The sequence below is a fragment of the Apiospora marii genome (assembly GCF_038362585.1).
Source record: "Apiospora marii strain CBS 49790 chromosome Unknown utg000011l_segment0_segment0, whole genome shotgun sequence".
Taxonomy (NCBI): domain Eukaryota; kingdom Fungi; phylum Ascomycota; class Sordariomycetes; order Amphisphaeriales; family Apiosporaceae; genus Apiospora; species Apiospora marii.
Genome location: NW_027117382.1, coordinates 2,826,039 through 2,847,010, shown reverse-complemented (window position 1 = coordinate 2,847,010; position 20,972 = coordinate 2,826,039). Strand labels below are relative to the sequence as shown.

The 20,972-nt window shown below is 56.6% G+C and overlaps 11 protein-coding genes across 11 annotated transcripts; 5 read left to right on the top strand and 6 right to left on the bottom strand.

Annotated features, from left to right (window-relative positions):
- Nucleotides 1–535: 535 nt before the first annotated feature.
- PG985_013981 (uncharacterized protein) lies at nt 536–1,493 on the top strand (the record flags this gene model as incomplete). Its single annotated transcript, XM_066833747.1, has 3 exons — nt 536–602; nt 700–1,155; nt 1,252–1,493. 3 exons carry the CDS (start codon nt 536–538, stop codon nt 1,491–1,493), a joined length of 765 nt encoding a protein of 254 aa, XP_066678487.1.
- Nucleotides 1,494–1,919: 426 nt separating this feature from the next.
- PG985_013980 (uncharacterized protein) lies at nt 1,920–2,730 on the bottom strand (the record flags this gene model as incomplete). The annotated part of the gene is made up of 2 exons (XM_066833746.1): nt 1,920–2,399; nt 2,521–2,730. The coding sequence occupies 2 exons, from the start codon at nt 2,728–2,730 to the stop codon at nt 1,920–1,922; spliced, it is 690 nt and encodes a 229-aa protein (XP_066678486.1).
- A 1,520-nt stretch (nt 2,731–4,250) lies between these two features.
- PG985_013979 (uncharacterized protein) lies at nt 4,251–4,619 on the top strand (the record flags this gene model as incomplete). Its single annotated transcript, XM_066833745.1, has 1 exon — nt 4,251–4,619. One exon carries the CDS (start codon nt 4,251–4,253, stop codon nt 4,617–4,619), a length of 369 nt encoding a protein of 122 aa, XP_066678485.1.
- A 468-nt stretch (nt 4,620–5,087) lies between these two features.
- PG985_013978 (uncharacterized protein) lies at nt 5,088–5,797 on the bottom strand (the record flags this gene model as incomplete). Its single annotated transcript, XM_066833744.1, has 2 exons — nt 5,088–5,549; nt 5,636–5,797. The coding sequence occupies 2 exons, from the start codon at nt 5,795–5,797 to the stop codon at nt 5,088–5,090; spliced, it is 624 nt and encodes a 207-aa protein (XP_066678484.1).
- A 1,950-nt stretch (nt 5,798–7,747) lies between these two features.
- PG985_013977 (uncharacterized protein) lies at nt 7,748–8,500 on the top strand (the record flags this gene model as incomplete). Its single annotated transcript, XM_066833743.1, has 1 exon — nt 7,748–8,500. One exon carries the CDS (start codon nt 7,748–7,750, stop codon nt 8,498–8,500), a length of 753 nt encoding a protein of 250 aa, XP_066678483.1.
- Nucleotides 8,501–9,962: 1,462 nt separating this feature from the next.
- On the bottom strand, nt 9,963–11,420 carry PG985_013976 (family 32 glycosyltransferase; the record flags this gene model as incomplete). The annotated part of the gene is made up of 1 exon (XM_066833742.1): nt 9,963–11,420. The coding sequence occupies one exon, from the start codon at nt 11,418–11,420 to the stop codon at nt 9,963–9,965; it is 1,458 nt and encodes a 485-aa protein (XP_066678482.1).
- Nucleotides 11,421–12,779: 1,359 nt separating this feature from the next.
- PG985_013975 (uncharacterized protein) lies at nt 12,780–14,309 on the top strand (the record flags this gene model as incomplete). The annotated part of the gene is made up of 1 exon (XM_066833741.1): nt 12,780–14,309. The coding sequence occupies one exon, from the start codon at nt 12,780–12,782 to the stop codon at nt 14,307–14,309; it is 1,530 nt and encodes a 509-aa protein (XP_066678481.1).
- Nucleotides 14,310–15,373: 1,064 nt separating this feature from the next.
- PG985_013974 (uncharacterized protein) lies at nt 15,374–16,780 on the top strand (the record flags this gene model as incomplete). Its single annotated transcript, XM_066833740.1, has 1 exon — nt 15,374–16,780. One exon carries the CDS (start codon nt 15,374–15,376, stop codon nt 16,778–16,780), a length of 1,407 nt encoding a protein of 468 aa, XP_066678480.1.
- Nucleotides 16,781–17,146: 366 nt separating this feature from the next.
- PG985_013973 (uncharacterized protein) lies at nt 17,147–18,061 on the bottom strand (the record flags this gene model as incomplete). Its single annotated transcript, XM_066833739.1, has 1 exon — nt 17,147–18,061. The coding sequence occupies one exon, from the start codon at nt 18,059–18,061 to the stop codon at nt 17,147–17,149; it is 915 nt and encodes a 304-aa protein (XP_066678479.1).
- A 262-nt stretch (nt 18,062–18,323) lies between these two features.
- Nucleotides 18,324–19,136, bottom strand: PG985_013972 (uncharacterized protein; the record flags this gene model as incomplete). Its single annotated transcript, XM_066833738.1, has 1 exon — nt 18,324–19,136. One exon carries the CDS (start codon nt 19,134–19,136, stop codon nt 18,324–18,326), a length of 813 nt encoding a protein of 270 aa, XP_066678478.1.
- Nucleotides 19,137–19,845: 709 nt separating this feature from the next.
- Nucleotides 19,846–20,721, bottom strand: PG985_013971 (uncharacterized protein; the record flags this gene model as incomplete). Its single annotated transcript, XM_066833737.1, has 1 exon — nt 19,846–20,721. The coding sequence occupies one exon, from the start codon at nt 20,719–20,721 to the stop codon at nt 19,846–19,848; it is 876 nt and encodes a 291-aa protein (XP_066678477.1).
- Nucleotides 20,722–20,972: the final 251 nt, after the last annotated feature.

The window sequence follows — 20,972 nt, the reverse complement described above, 5'->3', positions numbered from 1 at the left end:
AAACCCCGTCAGATGCCAAGTTTATTACACTGCATGTCGTGGGGGAGCCCAGCCAATTGGATAAGAAGAACATTCGCATACTTATTGGGAGGAATGGAAGACTTTAGTGCAAAGGGTAATTAGCGCTACGGGCATTGAATTTACAATAATCAACATGACAGTCGCGCCGGTCCGCAAGCTTGTCCTGACAGGTGTCAGGTACATCACATTGATCGGCTGCCGCAAGGGATGATGTTATGCGGAAGGATTTGAGTTCACTATAAGCACCCAGGCTCGAAAGGGACTGGCGGTCACCATTGAAGGTTAGGTAGCTGCGGCGCTTGTACATCGATGTATTCACCCCGCCCCCCAACCCAGCCTCCTGGACGACGAGAGCCGGCCATGCAGAGAAAAAGCAAATAAAATATGACAAAGTTCAAGGAACTGAGACAAACACCTGTCCCAATTACCTAAATGCTCGCGGACTGAGTGATCTCATACCTTCTCACGAATTGGAGATCCAATTACCAGACAATTCGCACAAGGAGGCCTAACCATGGCAGACTTCAGCATACACGACGAGGACTTGAGAAGCCTCAGGGGGAAGGTCATTATTGTAACAGGTATGCATTTTTCTTCTTACATGAGCCGCCCCGCCCATGACCACCGCGTTCTCCGAAACTTGAACGAGACTGACGCGATCCTCTGCCACGCTACCAGGCGGCTCATCGGGTACAGGCCTAGCAACCGTCGAGCTCCTCCTCGGCCTAGGCGCCGCCGTCGTCAGCGGCGACGCGCAGCCCCCGCCGGCGCCGCAAGTCATTTACCCGTCCGAGGGCTCCGCGGCCTTCTTCACCTATGTCCCCACGGACATCAGCGTGTGGGCTGATCTCGTGCGGCTGTTCAAGCGCGCCATGAAGATCCACGGCCGCGTCGACCACGTCTTCGCCAACGCAGGCGTCTCCACCCTCGACGACGACTTCTCTTCTTTGAGCCTTGACGCCGACGGTGAGCTCCAGGAGCCCAGTCACGCGGTGCTCGACGTCTTCCTCAAAGGCACCATCAACACGACTTCATTGGCCATCCACCACATGCAGACGCAAGATCCCCCGGGCGGCAGCGTCGTGCTCAACGGCTCGATGACGAGCCCCCAGAGATCCGGTGGAGTCGCTCATGGTGAGTTCCGTCATTTACGTCACCCAACGCTTTCTATTCCAACATTCTTCCATGCACTGATAGCTTTATCCAAACTGACTTGTCATCACCACACAGCCGTATCCGAACACGGCATCCTTGGCTTCGTTCGCGGACTCAAGAGCAGCTTGGGCGCATCAGCCCTTCCCATTCGGGTTAACGTGCTGATGCCAGGCAAGAACGAGAACGGCGTCGACGAGGCGGCGGCGGCGCGTAGTTCGGCCTATCTCATGGCCGACATCACGAAGCAAGGACATATTGTGTATGTGGGTGATGGTCGATGCTGCGAGATCGAGGAAGCCGCGATGTTTCCCGCATGACGGTTGAATATCGGCGAAGGCAAGACGGACGACGACGACGAGGCGCTGTAGAGGACCTCGGAGTTCACAGCTGCCGTTGATATGAAGCCTGGCTGCCTTAGTAGACGAGTAGCAGCATATATCGAGGTGCCAAAGGCAAGCATACGCTTGCACATAGAGAAATACAGCTGCGTTGGCGGCATCCTCATCACACCCACATGGTGATCCCTAAAGTAAGAATAGAAGCGTGCAATGAGTTACAACATCATCATCGTCAACTCACTAGGACGCTGGCTCAAGAGGCGGACTCTGAAGATACAACTGCTCTGTAATATGTCCTGCAACGCTTGATGTTATGGGTATTTTGCATAGCTCCCCAAGCAAGTCGAACGCAAAAGTACTGAACAATACCCTCTTCTTATAACCAAACTCCCAATACCCCAATTGTCATTGCCGCGCCTCAGCCTGCGATGGTTCAGTCTGGCACACCGCCAAGATCGTCATGGCATCCGTCGCAGACCGCGTAAGCGATGGCGACGACGACGAGTTGCGGCTATGCGGCGTTATCGTCGGGCTGCCGTCTTCCAGCATGGCCTGAATTGAAGGCCGCCTCCGCGCATCCGCCGCGGCCGCGGCAGCAGGATGTTGGCGATGGGCGCCGTGCAGCGCCTGGAGCAGGAGGTCGCCGTCCCGTATATGATCCAAGATGGCGTAGACGTCGTGGCCGCGCCGGATCCGCCGCACGATCTCGAAGCCCTCCTCCTCCGACTTGTTCTGGATCATGTCGTACAGCTCCTGGTGGGACCGCAGCAGGAGCTCGACCTCTTGGTACTTCCGCCGCAGCGCCTGGGGGTTCTCCACCCCGGGGTAGATGCACTCGGTGCCGCGCTTGACGCACGTGGCACACTGAGGGCTCGCGCCATCACACTGCGAAAATGAAGGAGAGAGATATGTGAGCCTGCTAAAAACGACGCATGGGCGTACATGATGTGCTGCAGTTCGTGGGGGTTGGAGGGGATGGAGGAACTCAGTCTGTGGTTGCCCTTACCTTGGATTTGCGGGTGCGGCAGCCTTGGCAGGCTACCTCGGTAACTTTCCGCTTCGCGGGTGGCTCTTCAGGCTGTGTCAGTTGCGGTGTCGTATGGCGTGAGGCGCTTGGCGGGGCGGGTCGTAAGGGTCGATAGTTGCGGGCCGCCGCCGCCGCTGCTGCTGCTGCTGAGGTTGCGGGTGGTGTGGTTGGGTTATTTGGGGAGTCCATGAAGACTCCAAGCTCGCTGTGCTGTGCCCAGGGGCGCACCAAATGGGAAAAAATTAGAGGGGCCTGTAAAGATCCCGAGCTGCAAACTGACCGGGCCCCTCCATAAAGATAGGACTTTGGTAAAGGGAGTGGCCAATATAACTAGGCCAATAATTTCAAAGGGAGATAGCAAAATTCAATAGGGAAAAGCTGATATTAAGGATAGGCATCACAAGTGCTGAACCCCGGTCGGTGTTTGGTGTTGTCTCGTAGTTGATTTTTTTTCTTGCGACAGTGCAATCGTCTGCTTATTACCTCATTCGCGATGTGAACCCCTTGCCACCCCGTTTGGTGTGTAACCAGTGGAGGGCCCAATGAGAACGAGGTTTGTAGTAGCGTCAGGCTGCTTGGGCTGATGGGAGGCAGGCAACCAGACGGCCCAGCCAGATACCGCAACGGGGTCGGATAGGACTTCCGAGGCAGAGCCCAAAGTTGGTCGGTGCTGAACTTGGTTGCCGAGATGCACATCGACATACCGTCACAAGCCTCCCTCCTCACCTCCCGCGCCAGGGTTCGCGGTAAACTGCCCTTGATTTTGCAATGTGCGTGTGTGGGGGGCTCAGGAGTGGAGGGGAATTTAGCGAGGAGTCTACCCAGGGGGGGTCAACTGCCAACTAACACCTTAGCGAGGAATTGCTAAACTTTTTCCACTGCCCACTGCCCACTGCCTACTACCCCATGACATGAACAATGCTGATCTGAAATGCCGGTCAACGGTAGAGATTAAGTGTATCCATACCGACTGATGTCTCGATTTTCTCCATCTCCACCAGATATTGGTGGCCAAGAAGCAATGTTAGGGCGTCGGGGGTTTCTCCGACATAGGGTCTATGCGAGCCCACGCAAGCAGCCCGGCCTGACAGGGGTTCAGAAAAGACACAAGGGCGAAGCAGTATTTGGGTTGCAAGCCAATATGCAATCCCCGATGCATGCAACCTGCTTTCTTGTGCTGCCGCGCCACTCGTGACACAATGTGTGTATGTTTCCGCTCTTCGCTCCGCCCAACGTGATTGGCAGCTGGCTTTTCTTCCCATTCCCCGTCGGCACCCGGGCAGGTCTGGTCTGAACTCTGATGGGATGGCGTAGCTTTGTTGGGATGCGTCGCGGAAGCGCGATTCGTTGTCTTTCCTCCATGGTGGTTGAATCAGTTAATTGATGATCCGGACCCGCAATGAAATCGAAAGGCAGCGGCCCCTCCCGCCCCTCCTTGCCTTCTAGCAACAAAACTGCTTCCGCTAAGCTTGCCCCTCCCCGCTTGCCTACTACGCTATCCGCGCTGACGACAGAGCGCTCTCCAGGTACTCTACTCTGCTCACTCGTGAACTGACAATACAACCATTGCACAGAAAAGAGAACATCATATTCCCCGACCTCGCCCCTACACATTAACAGGGTCTCCCTCACTCTCTCCACACCCGCCGTCGGACCTTCTCTTCTTACCAAACCCTTGACGACCAGCCCCACCAAGCCCGCAACTAGCCATGGCCGCCGCGCAGCAGCAGCAGCAACCCACCAAAGTCTTCAAGATCCTCGGCGCCCCCGAGTGGCAAGCCTGGCAGGACGCCAGCATCTTCCGTGGCGCCTCGATCGACATGACGGACGGCTACATCCATCTGTCGACCGCCGCGCAGTCCAAGGAGACCTTCGAGAAGTACTTTGCGGGCCAGACGGGCCTCGTCGTCGCCGAGGTGGACCTTACTCAGGTCGCCGACCCGGTCCGCTGGGAGGCGTCGCGCGGCGGCGCGCTGTTCCCCCACGTCTACGGCGGCATCCCGCGCAGCGCCGTCTCCCGGGTGTTCGAGGAGGTCAACGGGGAGCTGTTTGACAAGCTCTTGGCCGAGCAGTCATGAAGATGCTGGCCGGTCCTTTTTGGTGGAGACAAAAGAGAGAGGACTTTTGGCTGAGTCGTCAATGCATTGGCGCAGAATACATCAGTCAAGAACACTGGATATCGTGGTGTTTAGACGGTAGAACGATGAAATATCAGTATTCGTGGCTGTAGGTTGGTATGAACAAACACAAATAATTAGCCGGTCATCAAACCATTCCCAAAACCCCGTACGCCCCGTGAACGAGAACAACCGAAACAAGAACGCCCCGAGCCTGCATCAATCTGACGCTGGCTTCGGATAGTGTAGTGGGCCACCTCTTCCTGAAGGGTGTAAGTATCCCCCATTCGAACGAGCGCAACCACGTGTGGACTTTTACCATAGCTTCCAACTCCACCCGCCAAACCAGTACTTGCCCGTCTCGCGAACCACTTCTCCCAATAACAACGTCGCCGCCTTGGCCAGCACCAGCAAAACCTCGCCAAGGACCTACTGCTTGACCTCGGCAGCCTCGGACTTCACATCGATGTCGTCGAAGCTGAAGCCTTGGTCTTCTCGCACCTCTTCCACGCTGCCTCCGTTGGTGTCTCTGCTGTAGCTCTTGTTGCCATTCGCGCCGGCCGGTGCCGGTGCCGCACTCCCATTCTTCTGGAAGATGACCTCCTGGCCCGTACCCGGCATGCGGATCGCCATGTCGCCCCGAATCGAGGCGGGGATCATGTGGTAGACGCGGCGCGCAAAGAGGAACGTGGCGACGGCCCAGACCCAGACGAGGACCGCGACGGTGCAGGTGACGAAGAGCGTGGGGACGAGCAGCAGCGTCGCGATGCCGATCCAGAACAGCGAGAAGACGAGGCCGCATACGAGCGCGAAGACGACGGTCGACAGCGCAAAAGATACGAAGAGCATCAATGGCAGGAGGGAGAAGACAGACTGCGACACGAGGAAGGCCTAGAATGCAAGATGGGCGTACAGTCAGCGAGCAATGCACCCTCCGTTTGCAGCACATAAGCGGGTCAATCGGAAAGCGCACGTACAAAGGTCAATGGCCGTTCCTGCGCGAAGCTTGTGGTCACGTCGTAGGCCTTTTGTCGTGTCGGTTGGCTCACGACGCGGTCGACCTGGCGTTGCCCGTAGGCGAAGATGCCATTGGCGTCTGAGTTGGGGCCGGGCTGGATATGAATGCCGTTGATTCCCATGGTGGCGGCTAATTGGACAGGGATACCGTATTGGCTGCTGTTGCTATGTCCTAGCGATGACTCTGAAGACTGCAAGGCGAAGAAAATGGAATCAATGTGCGTTGCAGAAGGTTATCAATTGACCAAGGAAATGCTGGCGTTGCTCGGCTCTGCTAGCGACGACGGACACCAATGATGGATGACGACGCTGTAACACTTGAAGGGGTCAATCAAGAGGGGCCGCGTAACGTGAAGAATGAATTCAATTGGTGAATAACTAGCATTAAGGAAAGGTTTGGGATAGGAGAAGTGCAATCAAAATAGCATTTTGGGGATTGATGATGACTGCGCCGGGCTGTTCAGCCAGGCGCAACGCCTTCTTCAACTCCGTCAGGCGCCTGCGCGATTGCCAATGTTGGATTGGAATCTAAGACAGCGTGACAAGGCGATGATGACATGACCGCGCGACTGGCAGCTGCGATTTGACCTAGGTGCTTGGGGAGGAGCTCTGATGGGAGGGGCACTAATCATTAGACGGGTCCTGTGGCTTGGTCCAGTCCGCTGGGAGGTTTCAATCCCAGCCACTCGGGTTCGCCACTAATTGGACCCCTGAGAATGGATGGTTGGGGTTTCATTCCACATCCAACGCCCTCGTTCGCCTTGAGGAGGTGGATTGGTCAACATTCAGGCTGACAGCTCTTGTCAGGTTCAGAGCTTAGTGTTCTGGCTTGATCGTATGTGCATCCGCATGTTCTAATCTACCCGAGGTAGCATCGGTGTTACTGGGCTGCACAGTGATGTGGGGGAGAGCAGTTCGATGCAGGTGACAAGACTGCATCATCCTGCACTACAGGCATACAAGTCAGCCTATGCTGTACAAAAGAAAATACGTATCCACTCAATATGACCCCTGACTATGATTCCTATGGTAGTCCACCCGCCATGCTACCAACTTAGACAAAGTGAGTTGTCGGTGATAGATCCACACACATTTAACGGCGCTGCTCCGAAAGTTAGCATAGTTCGATTCCGTTCTCAAGCTCATGTAGATCTAGATTGGATATGTTTTCGTTCGTATTACTTAGTTCCACTGGTATGTTCGAGGTGATCGTTGTCCCGTCACTTACTAGCGTGGACCGAGACTGCTTCTCGCAACAACAAGTCGGCAGTAGGCCGGACGAGATTTCAATACATGGCTTTCGTAATGCTCGTTGACGGCCAGCCGCCGGCCCAGCAATGCAATGAATGACTGCTACTCCAAAAAAGAATTACCACTTTAAGGCTGATGCTACGTTAGCCAGTGGAGTCGTGAATGGATACACATTTGTCGGCCAATTTATAGGTTATCCAAAAATAGCTCACCGCATATGGACCTTTGTGATGATAGCCTCCCCAACGACAACTATACATGCTCAACTCAAAGTCCTCACGTGGTAAGCACAGGAGGAAAAAGTACGAGCTATCATCGGGTCCTCTCAATCCACTTTAGCCGGGTCCAAAGCAGAGACAAATCCTCGGGTTGCTGGCCAGTCGCGTTGGTGCGTTCCTGGCATCCTACGTCACATTGGTCAGTTAATATTCTTTCTCGTCCGTTTTGTTGGTACGCCAAGCTCTTGGCTATAGTAATGATGTCAGCCCTCAAATCCTTCGTTGGTACCGATGGGCCGCTCCTGCAAATAGGCAGAGCTGTGCCACGCAGGGGCATAAAACAACATGTCACGATACCAATGATTGGCTGTCGCGTCTCGGGAGAAGGAGATTACAACGGGCCTCGTGGTCGGTCACGGCATCATCAGCCGACCGAGTCGGACAGATGTTGCTCGGACAATCGTATGTATATCGTTCCGGCGCCCCCGTCTTTTCTCTGTCTCGGGAAAGGCAGAATCACACTTTGGACCAAAGCAATACCCTCAACCAAAAAGAACAACCTCCCTCAGAGCAAACGCAGTTGCGAGGATAGATCCACCAATCATGAAACTTCAAGTCCCCATCGCCATCGTGGCATCTGCCACCCAGGCCCTCGCCGTCTGCACCAAATGGGAAGCCAAACGACACACCCTCACGAACGCCTACGACATACTCTCGGACGACCCGCACGCCGTGGAGCGCATAGAGTGCCCGGCCGGCGGCGAACCCTGCCGCATCCCGGGGCCCAAGGAGTACAACATCACGGTGCGACCCTACATCGAGCTCACCAGCGGCACCGTGCACGGCGGCGAGTACGACGCCCGCGAGATCGCGGACGAGGAGGCCGACGCCATCTACAGCCTCGTGGAGCAGGACTACAACGACTACGAGGAGAGCGGGAAGGGCAGCAACGGCACCAACAGCGTCACCCCCGGCCGGCGCATCAGGTTCGCCCCGCTGTCGGGACTCGTCAGCAGCGCTGAGCTCGTGGAGCCGGGGAACGACACCAGTTATTTCGAGGTTGAGCCGGGCAAGTGGGCGGAGCTGGAGTGGGCCGCGTTTCATGTGTATGCCTATGGCGTCCTCGGCGGCTGCGACAACGCGACGCTCAACGGCAAGAACGTCAATGTGGCCGCGCCGTACTCGGGCCCGGGGCAGAATGCGACGCAGACCCGGCTCCTGGACGGCAGGTGGAATAAGTTCTGGGACAATTTGACGAGCGAGTCGGAGGAGCCTGAAAGCGGTGCGGCCACTTTCGGAGTGGGCTTGGGCGGCTTGTTTGGGGGAGTGTGTGGGAGGTGCTGCGGTCTTGGGTAATGGTGGGGTCTGGTGCTCTTGTTATGGGCCTCGTGCTGTAAGTCAGCCCTGGCCCTAAGTACTGTTGACTACGAGAGCAGGGCGCGTATGGCGTATCTTTCTTGGATTTGCATCATTTACTACCATGGGAATTCGAACGTGGCAGAACAGCATGAGACGTCATCCAGCACTGCTCAATGTGACTCCATGTGACTTGTGGGAAATTCATATCGATCAGTTGATCTACCTTACTACGTAGATAAGACCACCAAGAACTTTCTCAACTGTCCAAACCCTGTGACCTTCAATGTCATGACCCGTTGACGGAACTAGAGGTTGCCATTTCGTTGAAGATAGAATCGCAATACTTTCCAGGAAGCAGAACTCAGCCCGTACACTGCGCGACCATGCTTGGAGGCAAACCTGAGGAAGATATATCTCCTATTCCGCCCAACCCCGATGTAGAGTTGATCCGCATAGAAGAAAAGACCGCGCCATCCAACGGCAACGGGTGCGCCCTCTCTGGGTAGGTATCACCATCTGAGGGCTGTATAAACTGCCATGTCTGAACAACGTCTAACGATCATGGGTGCTTCGCCTTGCACTGCAAATAGGCCTCGGAGTGCTGCCCGCATTGTGGTGCGCCCCCGGGATACTGTGTGCCAGGGTGTCCAACATAGAGCAGCCATGCATTCCCCGAATCGGCGTGCAGTTCGGCACATGTAAGGTATGACTTTTTGTGAGTGGGTGTATTACCATGTCACTTCGTGGTTGGTTTTGGTTCTGTGGTTACTTTAAGGAGGCTGGTAAACAACTGCCTAGATAGACAACCTATCCCAGTACATTAGCGCCTCTCGTATTCTGTTTCAAATGCATCATTTCTTTATTGACGTTATCATACTTCGTGCCGAATCCAAGCAACTCTCTTGACATCAACCATGAATCAGGGGGATTTCCATGGTCAGAAGTTGCATAATTCTATAAAAAGTCACGACAGGTGCGGTTTGGTCAATTCTGAACCTGTATGGTTAAGCGTAGACATGGCTTTCAATGCTTCTTGTCTCTTCATATAAGGGTATATCAATAAGAATGCAAAGCTACTTCGTCGTGTCAGCAAATGTATATAGCGAGTACCCGACCCGCGCCCCCTAGTTAATCATGCTTTCTTTGGCATCCGCCTCCGCCCTCGCTAATGCCCGGAAGCCGAAACCGATAAGTCAATCGCCATATGAACTCAATGCATAGTCATGGGTCGCCGCGACCCGAAAACGGTGCGAAATCTTATGTATGGTTCCTCAGATATAAGATGCAGCCACAGTAGTATCCTGCAGTTGTGAAAGGGACAAATCGCCCATTTGCGCATCATGCCCGCGAGGCACTGCTTTCGGGTAAGAGTAGGTAATATCAAGAATCGTTTCTCAGAGCAAGACAAAAGACGAGTCGGAAAGTTCAACATGATCAACTAATCCTGCACAGTCGATACTCAAAGCCCAAACCCTCCGAACGCGTTGCCCTCTGGCGCCGGCACCACTGGTTGCTGCTGCTGTTGTTCGACTGGCTGTTGCGGCTGGGGTGGCTGCCCAAAGCCGAGTGCTTGTGCTTGTGCTGCCGCTTTAGGATCTTGCGGTGAGAAGAAGGCCGGTGCCGGTGCCGGTGCCTGCGCGGTTCCTTCGTGAGGGACCGTCAGCAGGCCTGGCACGCTAGGGAACTCCAGCGCCTTGTGAGACTCGTCGATCTTCTTCTTCTGCTCCTCGGGCGAGAGCATGTTGAAGGCGGCGATGTCCTCGTCCCACCGACGCACGCAGTCGGCGTTCCAGTTGCAGCGCTCGACCTCGCCGTAGACGGGGTGCGCGAACCGGGCGTGGCGGCTCGGCCAGTTGGAGGCGTGGTAGTGGTGCTTCACCATGGCACCACGGCTGTCGTGGTTGCCCGAGTCGGAGTGGCCCTGCCCCGCGGCGAAGACCTCGACGTTCTGCACGAGGATGCGGCTGACGACCTTGGACTCGTCGAGGTCGTGGAAGTCGTGCCAGGTGATGGGGCCCGGCTTGGATCGTCCGGCGGCTTTCGCCGACGCCTTCTCCTGCTCGTTCATGTAGTCCAGGATGGCCAGGGTGAAGGCGGAGGGGCCGGTGCCGCTGATGACCTGGTCGAAGTTGAGCACGATCTCGCTGACGGGCACGTGCTGGCTCTCGGCGATGTCGTTGAGCCAGTTCATGATGTTCTCCACCAGCTTGAGCATGACGGGCAGCTGCGGCTTCGCCATGAAGGTCCACTGGCAGAAGGACTGCGACTTCTTGCCCAGGATGGCGTGGCCCTGGAACTCGGGCTGGTCGATCTCCACCCCGATCACCATGTCGATGTCCTGCTCCCTGTACCGTTCCGGGATGAACTTGTGCACGGGCCGCAGGTCCTCGACGTCGATGTCGGCGTAGACGCCCCCCTCGGCGTACATGATGAGATACCGCAGCAGATCCGCCTTGATGATGGTGGCGTTGACGGTGCGATACATGTCCACAATGTCCGTGCGGTCGAAGCCGTTGGGCCCAAACTTGTCCTCCACGTAGCCTAGGTCATTGTTGTCTGTGAGCACCTCGTACCGGTACTCGGGGTTCTTGACGGTCCACGTCTTGGCCGTGCTGAGATCCCGCTCGTCGAACGAGTACGGATCCGTCTTCCACGTCTGCCAGATCTTCCGGGGAAACTTGGTCCCTTCCAAAGTCTCCGCCAGCTGCTTCGGGTTTGTTTTGGTATGCCTCTTGCTAAAAACATTGGGCCGCTTGGGCGAGGACGGCAGAACATCGGCGTTGAGGAACAGAAAGACGAGGCAAATACAGATAGTGTAGATTGGTATCAGTCTCCGCATCTGCGTCGGCACCCGATTCCGCAACACGGCGGCGGACGATGCCAGACGCGGAGACAGAGGAGACATTGGCGAATTCATGGTCAAGAGAGCGTGTGTTTGGTAAGCGAACGACAGAATAATTAGGTAAAGCACAGAAAGTAGGGTTGGAAAAAAGAATTGTATCGAAATATCAGACGAATGCCAGACTCACCATGACTTAAGCAAGTCGTTCAGATTGCTCAGGGCCAATCAGGGCGAGACGCTGCCGAGCCAGCAAAGCAGGTACTGGTGTTTCCTCACCCCGCCCCGTGGCCAGACCAATGAAACCGGGTTTTGGGCGTCATCCTGGGGTGGAACAGAATTAAACTCAACAGCCTACGGGTTCACGGCCTCGTCCCATGGCTTAGCCGCATCATGCAGGAGTTTTCGTCGCGGTGAGATGGGCTTTTCCCCAGGTCGCCGATGGCGACGGCCGCTACAGAAGAAAAAGCAAATACGGGGCTGAGGATAGATAATAGATGTGTGATCTAGATTGGCCGGCATATTACACCATGCCCGTTGCAATGCATGCGGAGGCTTGATGTGCAGATACATGCACGGCATCTGTGGTTGACAGTGAAACGTGAGAAAAAAGGAGGTATTCTTGCTCGGTATGTGTTGGTTCGGACCATGGCGTGGCACTAATGCGCGGCGTTATACCGCTGCCGAGCCAATCAGCGCCGCTAAGTGAATTTGTCGATGACGATGGCTGTAGCGTCAGCAAGCCAGAGGGCCGGCTGCCTGCCTATTGCAGCCATTCATTCCGGATTGTCCATCTTCACATGCTGCCCAATGACTTCATGGTGCCTCGCAGTCTCGCAGAGTAGTACCACTGCAATTTCTACTCAACTCGTTTGGAAGAGGCACCGAGGTAGGCTGTGGCATCACTGACGCGTTACCTATCGATACGCGTTAGTCACGGAACACAAGAAACCAAAAAAAGAACAGAAAAGGGGAGGGAGGTTCTACCTCGTAAGTTTGGTAGGTAATCTCCTAGCGGGGTTCCCTCCACCATGGGATAGTGCGGCTGACTCGATTCTATCTCCAATGAAGCAGCTGTGCGATAACACCTATTCGACGCGACCCTACATACAATCCCACAATCTTGTGCGAAACTCACCAGTCTAACACCCGGCGGGCGCCCAACTGTGTCGGCATATTCATGCCGGTCATCACATTCCGGGGTTCCTCCTGACTTTGGTAATTTCCCGACATATCTATCGTGTCAGTCATCAAAGCTATCCAACGTGAATGGATGCATCGGGCCCCACCCCTTTACAGACCCAATCCTCGGCTCCAATCCTCTTTTCAACTTCCTATTTACATGTCGTCGACCAAAACACTGCTGCCGACCAAAACACCACTACCAGACCACACAGAAAGGTGCCTGCACCGTTGAGAGTACCATCCTCCTTCCCCATGGCGAAGACAGAGCCCCCTTTCCAGAGCAACGGTCTTCTGGACGACATGGATATGGCAGAGGTAGAGGCCAACAAAGTCACGTGGGAATCGGACTGGAAGCCAGCAACGCAGCTGCGGCTCCGCGTGAAGCGAGCCCTCTGGGGCTGGGCCACGGTAGCCCGGCGCCTCATCGCCCCCTTCCGACCCAAAGGCGCCCGGCTCAACGCCTCGCCCAGCAAAGAACTGCGACCGACGGCCTGGCTCGACGGCCTGCGCGGCTTCGCGGCCCTGCTCGTCTACTGGCACCACCACGAGCTCTGGGCGCACGACGGCGCGCAGCAGAGCCACTTCCTGGAGTACGGCTTCGCCTACGAGGGCAATTACCACTTCGCGGCCCTACCCTTCGTCCGCAACTTCTTCACGGGCGGCCACTACGCCGTGTCCGTCTTCTTCGTCATCTCGGGCTACGTGCTCTCGGCCAAGCCCCTGTCGCTCGTCCACGAGCGCGACTACGTGAAGCTGGGCGACAACCTCGCCTCGGCGCTGTTCCGCCGCTGGCTGCGCCTCTACCTGCCCTTCATCGCCACCACGTTCGCCTACATGAGCTGCTGGCACGTCCTCGGGCTCTGGATCATCGACGTGAACCGGCAGAAGACGTGGCCCAACGAGGTCTGGAACTGGTACGCCGAGTTCAAGAACTTCAGCTTCGTCTTCAACACGGGCGGCAAACCCTGGTTCTCCTACAACTTCCACCTCTGGTCCATCCCCGTCGAGTTCAAGGGCTCCATCGTCATCTACACGTCCGTTCTGGCGTTCTCGCGATGCTCCAAGAGCGCACGCCTGTGGTGCCAGACGGCTCTCATCTTCTACTTCATGTACATTAGCGATGCATGGTACTGCGCCATGTTCGTCTCTGGTATGCTGATCTGCGACTTGGACTTGCTGGCCAAGAAGCAAAAGCTGCCACCGGTCCTGTCGCGACTGTCGTCCCGCAAGAAGTTCATCTTCTATCACCTTCTCGCCATCAGCCTCTACCTAGGCGGCGTACCCGAGGCGAACCGAGACGTGCTGGCCTTGCGCAAAATGCGCGGCTGGTACTACCTGTCGTTTCTCAAGCCGCAGGCTTTCTTCGACGGCAAGTGGTTCTACCTCTTTTGGGCGGCCAGCCTGCTCGTCGCCTCCACCCCGCGCGTCCCCTGGCTCAAGTCCTTCTTCGAGGGCGGGTTCTGCCAGTACCTTGGGCGCATCTCGTACTCACTCTACCTCGTTCACGGCCCGGTCCTCTGGACGCTCGGTGATCGTTTCTACACAGCCGCCGGGTGGCACCAAGAGGCACAGCTATTCCACCTCAAGCACTGGGCCGACAAGTTCGGTCTACCTAGGGCCGGCCCGCTCGGCCTGGAGGTTCCGTTTCTCGTCCCTAACATCATCCTACTTCCCCTTACGATATGGTTGGCGGAGATAGTCACGAGAGTGGTGGATGAGCCTAGTGTCAAGTTTGCTCAATGGTTGTATTCTAAGATGCTGCCTCGGGCAGTCAAGCAATGAATTGGGATTGCATGGGAGGCACACTACACTCAGTAGACGATGAAAATACGTAGATGCGATTCATACCAGCAGCCTGTGATGTGACCCTTGCTTTGTTGGTATCCCGGGTTGGTGCAGTAAAGTCAACAAGACCTTTGCTTTTCCCCGACATATTCCAGCCAATTGAATTTTTGGCCAACACAGTTGAGAGGTGCGGAGTGCATGATGACGGACAGCTCCCATCTGATTAGCCCGGGTTCTGATACACGCCACGCCCTGACCGCACCAAAGTCAAAATGGGCAGGCCCTCGGTGTTTGGGCAATATTAACCTCGCTAGTCTGGTCAAACATCAGACCAGCCACGGCCCCCTGCATAACTTCCCCAAAGTCGCGGGGCTGATTGACTGGAGGAGGCGCTACCTGCTGCATCGGGCAAGTGGTCGGGTAGAGAGAGCATGGAAGTTCCCGGCATAAAAGTGCTGCAATGTCAATCTTGATGTGGCTTGCGTGGAGAACCCTATTCACAGTCTTTGACACCTTCAGGACTCATGCACATCAACATCGCGGGGTTCTGTCATTGGCACCGCGCACCCGAGCCCACCCCTTCGACTGCGGCTGATGCAGATCCAATTCACCGAACTGCTGTCGATGCCGCGCAAATTTCATCATATACGCAACCCCCTGCGATCTCTCCGTCTCACAAGCTCCTGCAACCCGCGCGAGCTGTCGCCCAACGACGCCAAACCCGAGGCATGAGAAACCCATGCATACCGTACCCTCCCTGGAAGGTCAAATCAAGGAACATTTCAAGTCCCTCGTTTGGTGGAACCATCACCTTACGAGTGTAGCTTCTTATCTCGGCAGCTTGTTTTCGTCGAGGTGCACCCGACCAAGCCATGATAGGTAACCACATATGCGTGTGACATGACATGACAGCGGAGGAAAAAGCTTGTACCACGTCCGAAACCAGGTCACACTGCCTTATCAACAGGAGGTCAACCGGATAGAGGAAGAAGGGTTCGGGTAATCGTCGAGGAAAATTCCATCGTGCCTTGGAGGCCATATTCCAAATCAAGGAAAAGAAAATGCTCATTCGGGAGACGAGGCGGCTGGTGGGCATTGTGTGCATTGCTTTGACGGTGGTCTACCTCGGCATTCGGCTGTGCTTCGACAGCAAGAGGATCGATGGCTGGGTAGGCAATGCCCTGACCAGCTTCCATGGCGATGTGAGCCCAGCACCTCTTTCCCAGCCCACCAGTTCCGCATCGACACCGCAAGACACCTCCGCAAACCCAGGTTCGCCTGCCGCTGCGATTGCTGTCATCGAAGATGTCGACCCCCTCGCTACCCACAACGAAGTCTTCTCCGTCTCGACAACAGACAAGAAGTTCTTCTACATCAAGTTCGGGGACCAGAAGGCAATGAACCCCAACATCATCCCCCACCCGCTGCGGGAGAACACTTGGATCATCGTGGCCCAGAAGTACAAGAGCCCCTTGGACCAACAGATCTGGTTCTCCGAGCTCGTGTGCAGCGCCACCTTCCGCGACGACGGCACGCTGACCTGCGACGAGACCAAGGACGGCCCGCCGTCGACGCTGCCCATCGCGGCCACCTTTGGCGACAAGTGCGAGGGCGACCTGTCCTACTTCGGCCTCAACGTGGGCCCCCACGACGCGCGCGTCTTCTTCGGGCCCCGCGCCCCCTACGCCCTCTACGGCTCCCAGTCGGCCTTCACCTGCTTCGGGCAGTGGGTGCAGGACTTCCGCATGCTCTTCCCCTGGGGCCTCGACATGTCGCAGGAGAACCGGTTTCGGCTCGGCACCGAGCTACAGCGGCCGCCGCCCGACAAGCCGCTGCAGCAGCAGTACCTCCGCGTCGAGAAGAACTGGTTCCTCTTCTGGGACCGCGACGACCGCGTCTACGCCCACTACGACATCGCCCCCCGCCGCGTCTTCGCCGCGCTCCAAGAGAACGGCGCCGCCGGCCCGGACCTAGCGCCGCTGGCAAAGGCTATAGATGAGAAGTGCCTGGCGCAGCACCTGCCTAAAGTGGCCCCATCCCTCGAATCCCTGCACCAGTCGACCAACTCGCTGGCCATTACTCTCTGCCGGCGCGCGGACCCGTCCTGCGAGCCCAACGCTAATAATACCTTTATCTTCACCCTGTTCCAGCACAAGTCCTTCTACGACTTCCACGGCGTCTACGAGCCGTACGCCCTGCTGTTCCGGCAGCGTGCGCCCTTCGAGGTGTACGGCGTCTCGAAGAAGCCGATCTGGATCCACGGCCGGGAGCAACGACCTGGGGAGCCGCACCAGTCGCAGATGTTCTACGTCGTGTCGATGAGCTGGAAGGCGCGGGGGCAGAAGTACCACGGCTACCTGGACGACGTGCTGTTCCTGGCCTTTGGCATCGAGGACGAGAACACGGCGGGGATTGACGTGGTGGCGGGGGATGTGTTGAGAGGTCTTGGGCTGTGTTCGGAAGGTTGATGGGAAGGGACAATATGTAGGCGTGGCCGATGCTGATTTTGATTGATGATTAGTTTGATACTCTCTAGCAGCAATTGACTTGCCTATTATTTCAATTATTGGACGGATCAAGGTGTGTTCGTTATCATTCAGCTTTCGCGAATACTCACTACTAAATACCCAGTTGACCTATCTATCGCCCGCGCACATCTTCATTCCCTATGTTCGCTTGGGATCAAGTCGGAGTAAGAATGTCGGATTACGTTACTGTTTATTCCATCGCTACCTAGTACACTGATGCCGAAACGTACTTGCCAATGCCGTCGCAAAGCGGCATCTACCTTCAAATACCAGGAACAACGCACCCCCAGGTCCCTCCCTCAATGTCTACCAACTACTCACCCCGTTCGGCGGCGGTGCATAATGGGCCCGCCAAGCCTCCTCGTCCGCCTCCAACTCGACGTAGAAGTAGGGCGCCACCATATAAGGCCGCATCTTCATCCAGTCCTCTGCGTCCTCAACGTCGCCGTACTCATTGACCTCTTCTCCGGGCGGGATGCCATCCACCCAGCCCGCCACGAGCTTGACGTGGTCCCCGGGCAGGAACCCGCCGAACCGCGCCGTCGGGCTGTCCGGGTCGCCCGGCTCGCTAATCATGCTCCGCAGCGCCTCCTCGTCGACCTGGACGAAGTACGTGTGCCGCGACCCGAGGTCGTCGTCCTCGTTCTCGTCCCCCGGCTTCTCTTCCCGCGCCCACTCCCTCCACCGGCGCTTCAGCTCCTCGCGCGACGCGCCCTCGAGCGCCCGGTCCTCGACGAAGCGCCAGTCCAGCCGCTCGGCGATCCCAGGCGCGTCGGACGCGGCGACGCGGGTCCGCGCGCCCTCCGAGACGAGCCGCTTGTAGGCCTGCCAGAACCGGTCCAGTTCGGGCTTGTAGGTGCACCGGTAGATGACCCAGCCCCACTTGGCGTCGCCGGTCCGCCGCAGGTGCTCCTGGATCTGACGCTCGGGGGAGAAGTCGTACCAGGCCATCCCGAGCGGTTCCGCGGTGGCGTTGACGATCTTATACCCGATCTCCCTGGACGACGACGAGTAGCAGCGATAGTGCGGAGTCAACAGCGACGGGGCTCGGGCGAGGAGCTTGTTGGGACAACGTCGGTGGGCGACGGTTCTTGTGGCCCATTGTTTATTCGCTTGTTGATACGACGACTGCTTGCTTAGGCATAGTGTTGATGTCGACGGGTTGGCCTTCGGGCGAAGACACTCCAGAATCTTGCTTGCTACTGGCTTGATGACCGTCATATCTGTGATGGATCGAGGGAAAGAAGAATAATCGATAACATTGAAAAGCTCATCAAGACGAGATACGAGTTCTAGGTGATCTATATTTGGGAAAGACGTGGAATGAATAGGTGTATTTGGTGGGGTCGACTATTCCTTCCTGCGGGTCTGCCAGGCAGCAACTGGGGTCAAACATTCGATTCAGGGGCCACCATGGGCTACAAGAAAACGCGAAAGAAAACGCTTGATCGGAGCTAACATAGATCCTAGAGTCTAGATCCGGTTATCCAGTACCCTCGTCCTCGAAATTGTATTGCATGCCGGGGATCTGCTGTTGGATCTGATCCATCCTTCTCAACACCGAGGCGCCGGCATAGGCACCCGGGTTCGCGAGGTACTCGCGGCGAACGAGCCCCACCTGCGTCATGACCCAATCGCGCGCAAATTGCGATACTTGACGGAAGTAGTACGGGTAAATTTCCTCCCACAGCGCCGGCAGCGCCTCGTCGCCCCGTAGATGCTCGGCCAGGATCTGGAGCTGGGCGTAGACCAGGTCGGCGGTCGCCTGGCGGTGCGGTGCCACCTTTTCGTGCCGGATGAAACTGAACGCCGTCAAGACCTCACTCAGCGGCGCCATGAAGGCGTTAATGCCGGCCCCCGCATTCTCGCCACGCTGCAAGGCCGCCATGCGGACCAGGAACAGAAACGTCACGGGCGACATGGGCTCGATGAACTGCTCGAGGCGCGCCTTGGCCAGCTTGATCCGGTCTTGCAGGATCATGAAATGGGCCTGGTTCGTGTACGACCCAAACGCTTCGGCGAGGCGCTCGGCGGGCCGGCGCAGCTCGGGGGACTCGGGCGTTACCGGTGGCAGCCCTGCCGGGAGGCCGTGAGGGTCTCCCCACTGCATCCAGAAGCGCATGTCCCGGATGGGGGAGGTCTTGAGAGGGGGACCCAGGGGCGTGCTTTGCCCCAACGCTGGTTTCCTTGGGCGTGGCGCCCAATGTCGCCCGTTCCCCGCCGCCGCGAGAAATCTCGGGAGGAAGATGATCTGGTAACATGGTTTAGTTGAGTGACGATATTGGGACTCGCTCATATGGTTTGGGAGGCAGCATGGGATAGCTTGTGCATGCTTTCCCGTACTAGATATAGGGTGAACTAACAGGGAGGCCATGTTCAACTACGCTTCCTTTCGGGGGCGGATTTGCAGAGTCAACCGGTGCAAATTCAATGGCATAGCTCAGTGACCTCGCTTGACTCCATGGTGTTGTGGCACGCACGAGTTTACTCTGGATAGTCGCCATGAAATCTCTTGTGTTTTGGTGGTGCTGGTGGCGGCAGTCCAAGACAACCAGAGACGTGAAGGTGGGCGAGAGTAAGCGAGGCCGAGTGCCGAGGGATGTTGTTAGCGAGATGTTACTACGTGAACCCAGGCTTATACAAAAGAACGGCACATGAATGATGTTTTTATACGGACATCCAATACGACAGATTGAATTTCTCTTTTCTAAGAATCAATTGCTACGTAGCTTCCCACTGCCACGGCCAATGCCAGGATGGATGTTCTGGTCGTACGGTGACCGCCTGAGACCAAGTACGCCAGGCACCAGGTAAAAAGGTACTTGCTCCGCAAACCAACGGAATTCCAGTGGGGCTCCAGGCAACAGGCCTGAAAATGTCCAGTACGCAGTGAGACCCGTTATAACAGAATGGTCTCCCCGTCTGGTTCCCACACATCATTCGAATAGCGTAACAGAATTCCAGGCGCCTCCCCATACTGGTCCCCCATTCTCGGACGACCGACTTTATGGATCTAGCCCAAGTCCGGACCGATCAAGATCGAATATGGGCCTTCCCACCAGTTTCTTCTTCTTTTCGAGGGCGCGGGGATCGTGCCAAGTGCATGGCCTTTCCCGCGTGCAGGGTGCTGAGTGTTCTCGGTGTTCATACAATGAGCCCTTGATCGGGTCGACATTCTGCAGCACTTGAGTGGCCACTGTGATCCGCAGTCCACGATAGGGCGGAAGCCAGACGACGTCTTTGTCCCGCATCTGGCGGCCGTCGGCCGCCTGCTGGTCCAGCGAGTCGATCCAGTCGGCGTAGACCTCCCAGGTGCGCAGGCTCGGGAAGTACTTGGCCATCCGCCAATCGAAATCCGAAATCCCATTCGTAGCCTCACCGGTCCTATGATCGGGCATGAACGCGGCGCCGAAAGCGGCATGGTAAGGGACCGCCAAGTGCCGAATCTCGCGGGCCCGGGGAATTCGCCGCAGGGCGGTCCAGTCGCGCAGCCAGGCCCCGGCCTCCTCGTCCAGCACTAAGAGGTCGAGCCCGAGACGGCACTCAAGGCGGCGGCCGAGCGGTTCCTCATTGTCCTTCGGGGCGGAGCTTAAGCCGTGGCGCGTCCGGACAGGCTCGGGGAACTGGAGGAAGGCTGTCCTGGACGCGGTGCACGCGGCCAAGAGACCGGACTCGGAGTGAAGCACGTAGTCTTTGTCTATCAGAAGGATCTGGGGCGCAGCCGCAGCGTGTTCCCAGATCTGGAGCTGGAGCTCGGACGGCAACCGGGCGAAGAGCGGAAATTGTGGCGAGAGGTCTGCGCTTGGGCTATTCCTGCGATTCCTGTACTCTTTGTTGTGGGTATACACAGGTGGACGGTATGGTCGGAGTTTGGAAGGCATTTTGGTTGATGTAGTAGGGATATTGGCTGTCATTTAGGATGATGTAGCTGATTGTGTTTAGCGAAAGTACTCTCCTGGAGGAAGGGTCTTTGGACTTCTCTTTATAGATGATTGAAGCCAGGTCTGACATATCGGAGATTGACACACAGAGATATTTCAGGGCCAAGTTTCATTGACAGTGAGCCAGGCTTGGGATATGCTTTCAGTGGTTACTGTCTGGCCCAAACCTGGAACAATCCGAGTCTGATATG